Here is a 9,670-nt window from a genome sequence, read left to right as displayed (position 1 = left end):
ACAAGGTTCCACAATGTGGATAGGCCTCAAAAATCCTATTCTGTGGTACTGGGCCACATCTAATGGCATTGCTACATTCACAAACTGGCAGCCCGGACAACCTGACATGCTGACTGACACAACTATTTGTGCAGCCATGGATCTGAAGGACGGAACCTGGACCGATGAGCTCTGCAGTTCAATGTATCCTTTCTTCTGCCAAGGAAGTATGAATGAGTGGAGCATTTCCCTTGTTTTGAGGGTCAAACTGGAAACCACACATACTGAAAATCATGTGCTTCTTCCTTTTTGTTCTGGAAGTATTTTATTAATAGTCTTTTGTTGCAGTTTTTCAATCAAACTGCACAGCCAGTCATGTGACATCCTAAATTGTTTTCTGTTTTCTTCTCTTTCTGCTAATCAAAGGTTGCCCATGCTAACTCCAGATCAGCGGAAGGTCAGCACACTTGCAGGCTCCAAAAAACTAATTTAATTTATGTTGACAGCAACCTCCTCAAAATCAACATTTTGATGGATAAGATCTTCCTCAGGAAAGTGTTTCAGAGAAAAAGAGGCGGTTTTTGCAGTGCTGTGTTTGTTTCTTATGTGCTGACCAGCAGGTGATAATTATTACCCGCCTCTTTTTCTCTGTGAGGAAGATTTTTTGGATTCTATTTAGAGCCTAAAACTGTGCAGACATTTTTCTGACCTGTAGCTGCATTTTTTTTGTCTTGCACATTTAAAGTGTTAGGTTCAATGTGTGCACAACTCTTGCTAAATATCAACTGCTGAAACATACAGACTACTGCTGACCGAAATTATAGCTCCATTTAGTTTCTTTATCAGTTAATCTGTTTTCTTTTTTGGTATACATAAATAGCTAGAAAACAGGGGAAAGTAATGCAATCCTGTAAAGCTCAATGTGACCAACAATCACAAATCATAAGATACTGAATTTATTTCCACATAAGACTATGACTGGCAGTAAATCTTCACAAAGGACAAGCTGGAACTGACAAGTATTTAGATTTAGCTGCTGGGTGGTTAGCACTGCCGTCTTGCAGCTAGAAGATCCCGGTTTGCGTCCTGGCCTGCATTTAGTTTGCATGTTCTTCCTGTGCATGTGTGGGTTTTCTCCTTTCACAGTTCAAAAACATGGTGAGGTTAACTTATATTTCTAAAATCGCCTGTAGCTGTGGATGTCAGTGTGCTTGTTTGTCTGTATATGTAGCCCTGCGACAGACTGGTGACCTGTCCATGGTGTCCCCCAATAGTTGCATTCTTTCTTTTCTTTCTTTTTTTTTTTTTTACACATCATCATGACCATGCATTTATCAGATTTCTTGTGAGTTTTAGTCTGAAAAGTTTACCCCTTTTTTGTGATCCTGTGTAGTTTATAAAGCTCGGAAAACAGCGGTGAAGATGACGATCCAGTCCACAGCAAACCTGGAAGATCCAGTCATCAGTGATAACCTACAGAAGCAGGTACAGTGTGTGTGAGAGAAAACCAAAATCGCGAACAAATTTGACACTTTGACCTCATCTTTCTCCTTTAGTTGCATGCAGCACTCGCTGAGCAGGGTGTGAGTGACTTCCAGCTGACCTGGAAGAAACTGCCGGTGAAGAAGAAAGAGGAGATGGCGAGTGAAGGTGCTCACACTGACACAGTATACACACAATGCGCAGAAGCCACACACACAAATAATGTTCTCAACATTTCTAACTGCTTTTCTCTCCCTGTTTAGATGACTGCTGACTCTGTGAGCACAAGTCAAGCAAGAAAGCTGCACCACAGCATTGTTTGTAGAAAGATGCTTTACTAGATGTTGTTCAGTAAATTGGTGTTTGATTGTATTTTGCTCCGTTTAGGCTCAAAGCTTGTACAGCATTGAACTGAAAGAAATTCAGCCTCAGCATACAAGTGTTTTACTTAATGTGTGTTTTGTGTGCACAAAGTTTGCAGCTTATCTCATTTAAATATTTAGTCTCCATATAATGGCAGAACGTTTGACACAGTGTGAGTGGCTTCCAGATAATAGTGTGATACAATGACTTAAGTTATATAAGCATATTAAGTTCCATTTAGTGTTTGCATTATTACTGAGTGTTACTTTCATTACTTCTATTTTTTCCATCTTTACTGTACATCCTCATAATATTGCAATATAAATCAGTCAGTAACTACTTTAAAAAAGAATAGTTTAAGGGTGCATGCTGTGATATTCAATGTTTTTCTTACTGTAAACAGATCTCATAAAAAGACTCTTCTGCTAACTGAACACATATAGTTTGTGTCATCAAAGCGGTATATGTCTCGTTCAAAACTGTAATCCACAAAAATGTATCCACACTATTTACAGATATTTTCTTCACTATCATTGTAGTTATTTTAACTCAATCTCAAATACACTGTGCTGTGTCCTAAACACTTTCTATAAATGAAAATGTGTATCAATCCATGGTTCAAAAATAGTCCCCAACAGATGCACCGTCTCTGTTATCATTTGCTATAAAAAAAAAAAAATCACACTCAACAGCTGTTTCAGAAGAATAAATCTGTGTCAGTAAATGGTTTTTCAATATGAACAAAATAAAATTTTGTTGTTGCTGATGTCTTTGTGGTTGTTGTTTTTTTGAAAAATGCCTAAGTTATCCATTAGCTCCTGTCTGCAGCACCCTCTGTTTTGGTGCTTGTTTTCATGTAGTTTTCTGAAGTTTACATTCAGTGAGCCAGGCTGGTTCATGTATGAAACAAGTCACTTATTAACTAAAACTAAGGACTATTTTGTTAGAGCCAGAGTCCACTGCGTGGAGTTTGACTACAGCTTCTTTATATTCCACACAAAACTCTTAAAATCTACTGCTAGACACAATCTTGCACTAAACAAACAAATGCAAAGTGTCAGTTCTTTTTCTTTGACTTTAATAAGCCGCTGTAGCATCACACAGCAACAGCATGCGCACCATTTCCAAACAGGGAGAAGGGTGCAGCAAGGGGTTAATATGAAGCATAGAGTACAATTTTGAGTGTAGTGTGGCTAAAAATGTTATGCACAGACCCTGGGAAGGACTGTAAGAGCTGCATAATATCTGAATGAGTATCCGTCACATTTACAAGTCTACTGTTGACAGTCTATCCTCGGCAGCGAGCTCTGGCAGAACAAAGGCAAATGCAGTGGCTGAGACACTACCGATCCATTTACATTTATGTCTACTGGTTTGGAAATTTGCAAATTGTGTTTTGAGACACAAATTGGTTGATTCAAATTAACCTCAACAAGCACAAAGTAAAAAAAAAAAGACTCATTCTTCCATAATACTTCAATATTTTCATTTACTATGAGGAATAACCTGGAGAGTGTAATTGTCTGTAAATGGTGTAACTAACTCTCAGAGAATGACTTTTACCAAAGTTAGGATTTGCATATGACACTGAGTTCAAGCGCTATTTCTCCGGGGTGTTAGCCGACAGTCACTTCAGATCTCAACTTTATGACTACACCCAAAAGCTGCATTCAAACTTGTAAGTACATCTTTATATTTCCAGGGTACTAGTGAGATTTGTATATTATTATTATTGTACCATTACTTTCAGATTCCAGGTGAATACAAAACAAGGCAAGAAATGTTTTAACCAAAGATGTAAATATGTTGTCCTCTGCTATACTGGAACCTCATAAGACTTTGCTCAGGTTTATGAAAAAAAGGAATACATTCAGTTGTGCTGGAAAAGTAGGAAAACTGCATGTTAAACTGCTATGAGCTAAAATGTTACTTTAAAGTGTATTTTCACATTTTGATCACATTTAATGAATTTTTTGGCATTGCTTACATCAGCTTTTCCCAACTTTTTAGCATCTCAAACCAGTTTCATGCAAGACATCTTTTCACATACAAGTGAAGGATGTCACGCCCATAACAATGTGCATAATATATTATTTAATCAATATAATGCAAATGTAATTACTACATTTTATATTAGCTATATTAGCTTATATAAGCCATTTATTTATGAGGTTTGTTGGGTTTTCATCATTTCTAGCTTAGCGTCTTCCAGCCTCCACCGGAGCAAAGGTCTAAATCAGTCAGAATAATTGGAAACAAATGCTCGTTCTTGCAGAGAGTTGACTTGTTTTCTTCTTGTTTGCAGTAAAATCAGAAATGGATTGCTACATGTGTCTGATTTTCTTCTTGTTTGGTAAGTGAATGAATGAATCAACATATGAAGGAGTGAATGGTTTGATTTCGGACATGAGAAAAAAGCCACAAAAAAATCAAAGTATTCAAAACAACAATAAAACAAAACACAGTGCAAGAATGTAATTTGCATAATTTAACAAATGAAATGTTCATTTAGCTTTAAATTCACACAGACTGCACAATAGTGATAAAGAAAAGCACAACGACTTCACAGAGAGATTTATGCTCGAATCTGGCTGAAAAATTGGTTGATAAATGTTCAATAGTTAGTCAGGAAAGTGGTTATAACACAAAAAAAAGACTACAAAAATCACAATCGCCAAAATTACACCATTTCTCAAAGCAATAAACTGTAAAAACAAATGAAATCATTTACTGCAGTAAAACAAGCAAACAACAAAACAAAAAGGATCATTCTGGTGTTTTTCAGCCAGAGATATTTCCCTTTTATAAATCTATTGTGTCCATTTGGGTCAAGCTAACTTTGCACACTCCTCCACTGTAGAGATTTGGGGAAATGAGGCATCACATAATGCAGCTTTCCTTAAAAAAAAAAAAAAAGAAAGAAAGAAATGAAAGAAAGCTTTCCAAATTTTGCATCATTTTAAATATTTGTTTTCAAGTCTGACCAAAAGTCAATGGATGATAGACTCTATTGTGTATGTTGCATGTGTGAGGATCACTTTGTGGAAAGCTAACAGCTAAATGGAATGGACTATTTGATAAGTTCACAAATGAGGAGCTAATTAAATTGATGGACAACACAGAGGATGGAGGCAAAAGTCACAATAGCCACGTTAAATGGAACTTGTTCAGGATTATGCTTTAGATCAACATTTAACTTATTCTGACTTTCACTTCTTGGCAGATATTGACCTCCATAGTGAACTAATGACATTGTTTAAATATTAATGGCCTTTTTTAGCTGTTATCATTTAGGTGGACACATACCACTGTGGAGAACAATAAAAAATAATGCAATCATACTGGAAACGCTACAGACGGCCTGTATGTGTTGCTGTATTTTTGGGTTGTGGGTAGATATCCATATGCTTTTGAAATGTTAAATATATCTTGGTTTTATTTTATTTTTAAATTTGTGCAAATATTTGCCCTCAATCTTTAATACCCAGGATGCAACCTCAGCTCCTGCTCAAAGGTCCCCTTGCGTCAGTACCACTATGTTAACATAAAAATGACCTGGCATGGAGCTCAGCAGTACTGCAGAGAGAAATACACTGACCTGGCCACCATTGAGAGCATGGATGACATAAACAGGCTAAAAGCTGACTTTTCCTATTCGTGGGCATGGATTGGACTAAAGGATGATCCAAAGTCCTGGAAGACTCTGACCAATGACACCAACTCATGGAGATGGTCAGCGACTGGTGAAACGAGCAAAACCACTTTCAACAACTGGAAGCGTAACGAACCAAACAGAAATAATGGGAATGAAAGCTGTGTGCAGATCCGCACTGGTGGACTGTGGTCTGATAAGAACTGTGAAATTCTCCAACCTTCAGTTTGTTACAACGGTAAGAAAAGATTTTAGTTCATGGGGTTTACCTGCTTAACCTAATACTGCACTGTCCACTGATGAATTTTATTTTAAAAAATCTACAAGACTGTTTTTAGTCTATAAAATACTGGGGAAAAAAAGTTTCTTTAAAAAGTTTTGAAATAAAAACCCTAAAGCCAAACAGTCCAAAAGGTACAGAGATTCAATTTACATTTGACCAGTTATTAAATTAATGTTGATTCATTCACTTTTCATTTCAGCATTAGTTCAGACCTCCTCCCTTGAACCACTGTTGGCTCCAATAACTTACTGAAACCAGCTACAACCTACAATACTTTGCAGAAATGCACTCTTTTCTGTTAATATAACAGCATCCAAACATCTCAGCTTAATGCACACTTTATTCACTTTTCCTTAAAAATCGAGACAGCAGTTACACCAACACATTTTCTCTGAGGAATAACTGAAAAGTGATCAGTGTCTGATAACAGATAGATAATAGTCTTTAACAGAATGATGGAAGGCAGCTACGTTAAATAATCTCATATCTGAAGAAAGCTTTAGATTCACTTTTTTCATGTTTAAAAAAAACGTAGTTTTACAGTGTTGATCATTTCCACTTTTCCACTCCATTCACAATGAGCTAAAATGAACTGCGATGGAGCAACTGGAATAATTCAGCTGTTGATTTCTATCTATTGCAGTGACAGAGCAAAACAAGAAAACGTACACGCTCATCTCAACAAAGAAAACATGGAGGTCTGCTCAAAAATACTGCAGGACTCACTACACAGACTTGGCAGTGATCGAGAACAGTGCAGAAAACTCTGCAGTCGATTCTGTAAGACAGCTCAAGGGTGAAGCTTGGATCGGTCTGTACCGTGTGCCGTGGGCTTGGGCCGACAAGAGCCAAAGCTCCTTCAGACACTGGCGTACTTCCGGTCCAAACAACTTTGGTGGTGATCAGTTCTGTATTGTTGAGAGTGAAGGCGGTCATTACTGGGATGATGACGAATGTGATAAATACTACGTTGCCCTCTGCCACCAAGGTAACTGTTCAATAACATTTTTTAGGGGGGTAATCAGTCAAAATGTACTAATTTCCTGCCACTTTGTGATGTAACTGTGCGTTTGCTGCATTGTTCAGTTTCAAAGGTGAAGAGGGTGCTGAAGCTGGTGACTGTGACCGACGCCGACCTGAGCAGCCCAGCTATAAACAACCAGCTCCTCCTGCAGGTAAAATGCTCCTCTTTTAATTCTTTTGAAGATGGAGAATAAGAGCAGAGACTACAGGCAGAGAGAAACATCCAGATAATTGCTGTATTTGTGTTATTTCTCCTCAGTTTGGTGCCATGCTAAGAAACCAGGGATACACTGATGTCAAACTGCAGTGGAAGATTCAGCCCAGATAGAAAAGAGGAGAATGTCAAGAGGAAGAGCATCAGTGTCATTACAAGTGGCACTGTCAACATGCATTTTCCATAACTGGGAAAGCAATTGATTTTATCACTGATAATGCACTTTAAAAAACTACTTCCTCTAAATGATGTAATGGCTTTGTTTTAATTGGTTTATTTCTGCTAATAGAAACTACATCCTACTCATGGAATAGGTTGTTTATTGTGTGCATTTGTGCTCTGGTTTGCTGTGTAACTGTATGAGTAAAATGTCCTAAAACTTGTGCTGAAGCTTAAACACAAATTTTATAATCACACCTTCAACAGAAAATGAATCGGCAACCAAGTTAATAATTAACTACAAAAATGTCTAAAAACTACTGCCTCATGGCTGTATGCCTCTGTCATGTCTACTCAGACATGACCTTTGGGAACATAAAATGTCATCACTTCAATATCTTAACCTATATGTGTGATTTTATTTGCCTTAAATTATGGCAAAAAATCTGTTTGGTGAAGCCACACTGACTGCTGACTGCCAAAATCTAACCAGTCAAAGTAAACGTTTGTGTTAAATTTGAAGAAATACCCTGAATGCAGTCAATCTGATCAGATCCTGCATTCACAACGATCGGCAGCACAGACACACTGAAGACATAACAGCCATGGTTATCAAGAAAAGATGTCTGAACATATAATTTTGATTGGCAAATGAATGTTAAAGGCATTTGTAAAAACTGTTCCCTGATATTTTGCATTTTGTACTTTATTTCTATTTTAGTACTAACCTCTGTGTAAATGAGTGCATTCCACTAATCTTTGTTTATTGTTTGTTGTACTCTGACAAAATAAATTCCTGTGTGATGAATAAATACCGGGCTTTGCAAAAGTTCTGTTACACTTGCAAAATGCAAGCAAAATGAACAAAGATTTTTTGGTGATAATTTTTTATTTTCCAAATATTTCAATATATGTGTTAATGATAATATTAATCAGAAATGTGGCCACCCAAAAGTTTTATCTTATTGCACCGAAAAATCTTTGTGTTCATTTTCGTGAATGTCTCAACAAGTCGAACAGAACTTTTGCAAAGCCCGGTAGATCTTATCTTATTTTATCTTGTCTTAATTTAAGCAAAGAATGAAGCAGATTAATCAATAATATCAACATGACAAATATACATTAGTTGTGTATTTTGCTTTGCTAGTGAAAAGTGAAAAATGAAGTGAACTATTTTCAAGCTGTGTAAACTTTTAAGGTTCTGTGTTGTCTTTGCTTTGAGCTGTACTGCTGCTCTATTTGTTTCCTATTTGTTATTCATGTTTAATGTGGTTTGGCTTGACTAGTAGGTGGCCCCAAATAGATTGATATATAAATATTAATCATAATATTTTTTTCCAGAGTTGACTTGCACAACTTAAAACTGTAATCCTTTAATGTGGTGAGACTCATGGTTACCACGGTAACAGCAAATTTAATCAATAGTCTTTTTTTGTCCGCAGGTCTTCTGTTTTTTTTTTCTTCACCGTTGGGTTCTTTTTCAGTCTCAAAATATAAATTATGAGGTCATATATCCACTAAACTAAATGTAACTGTCACACATCGGGATGTTTTAACCATAGGCTGATGCAGAAAAGGCACAAATTACTGCATAAAAATGGCAGGAATGTAGAAAATGAAATCTCTGATATCCCAGATTTCCTGGATGAAAACCCCAGACCCTTCGCATAAAGTGACTGTCCCTCACAAATGGGCAATAAGAACCCACAGCAGACACTGCCACTACTATACACTGAAATGAAGTTTTGAATTATATTCAGATTATAACAGGCTTGCTCTGTCACCAGAATCTACTCACATTTTAAGTTTTCATTTACTTCACTTCAATCTTGGGTTATGAATTTTACTGTATCCAGTTGTCTTTTTATGACAAAAACACTTTGAATAAACTTTCTTCAGTGGTCAACTTGACTTGATTCCGGTCGTCACAACTTTGTCAAAGTCACTTTTTAAAGATCGAATGAAATGAGTTCAAAAAAACTCTGTAAAAATTCTTAAATAACTGATATTGTACACGAGACCATGATTGATAAATTGTCATGTCATGGTGTGAACCACAAATTGAGGCCTTTAGCATTGTCCTGCTTTGCATATGAAAATAGCAGCAGAACAAGGTGAACAGTATATCTGCAGAAATTAGCAGGCGTTTGTATTTTGGGAGGCTGCACTGCCGGCAGATCAGATCTCAAGACTCAAAAGCTGGATTTTAAGGTTGTGAGTACGCCTTTAAATTTCCATGAAATCAGTAATACGGTTGAAATGCTACATTTAAATAACCATTTTAAAATATTTTATGTCTATTTAGGCAGTATTTTTAAAAAAAACAAAACACTGAACTCCTCCTTTTGATATTAATATGATGATGTACTCAACTGATAATTTGTGTCTGTCTGAGGGTGCTGCCTCAAATCAGAACTTATTTAACCAACACTTTAACCCTCACGTTGTTCTGTGGGTCAAAAGTGACCCGGTTTAAAGTTTGAAATTTCTGACACTTTTTTAACATTTTTGAGAA

General features: G+C 36.6%; 1 protein-coding gene and 1 long non-coding RNA gene across 2 annotated transcripts; both read left to right on the top strand.

The window, feature by feature from the left end:
* The first annotated feature begins 1,285 nt into the window (after nucleotides 1-1,285).
* Nucleotides 1,286-2,509, top strand: LOC127536530 (uncharacterized). The gene is made up of 3 exons (XR_007945557.1): nucleotides 1,286-1,464; nucleotides 1,536-1,629; nucleotides 1,725-2,509. It is a non-coding gene; the product is annotated as an uncharacterized LOC127536530 (long non-coding RNA).
* Nucleotides 2,510-4,152: 1,643 nt separating this feature from the next.
* On the top strand, nucleotides 4,153-9,066 carry LOC127536380 (C-type mannose receptor 2-like). The gene is made up of 5 exons (XM_051956457.1): nucleotides 4,153-4,177; nucleotides 5,313-5,714; nucleotides 6,403-6,747; nucleotides 6,846-6,934; nucleotides 7,042-9,066. Exons 1-5 carry the CDS (start codon nucleotides 4,153-4,155, stop codon nucleotides 7,108-7,110), a joined length of 930 nt encoding a protein of 309 aa, XP_051812417.1. The 3' UTR covers nucleotides 7,111-9,066.
* Nucleotides 9,067-9,670: the final 604 nt, after the last annotated feature.

Source organism: Acanthochromis polyacanthus, chromosome 12, assembly GCF_021347895.1.
Source record: "Acanthochromis polyacanthus isolate Apoly-LR-REF ecotype Palm Island chromosome 12, KAUST_Apoly_ChrSc, whole genome shotgun sequence".
Classification (NCBI taxonomy): Eukaryota; Metazoa; Chordata; class Actinopteri; family Pomacentridae; genus Acanthochromis; species Acanthochromis polyacanthus.
This window is presented reverse-complemented; position numbering and strand designations above follow the sequence as displayed.

Bases quoted from the DNA above. Each gene is read 5' to 3' on its own strand.
- LOC127536380 (XM_051956457.1), top strand. From the start codon at position 4,153: ATGTGTCTGATTTTCTTCTTGTTTG. The intron at 4,178-5,312 runs GTAAGTGAATGA...TTTAATACCCAG, and splicing joins TCTGATTTTCTTCTTGTTTG to GATGCAACCTCAGCTCCTGC. The intron at 6,935-7,041 runs GTAAAATGCTCC...ATTTCTCCTCAG, and splicing joins ACAACCAGCTCCTCCTGCAG to TTTGGTGCCATGCTAAGAAA.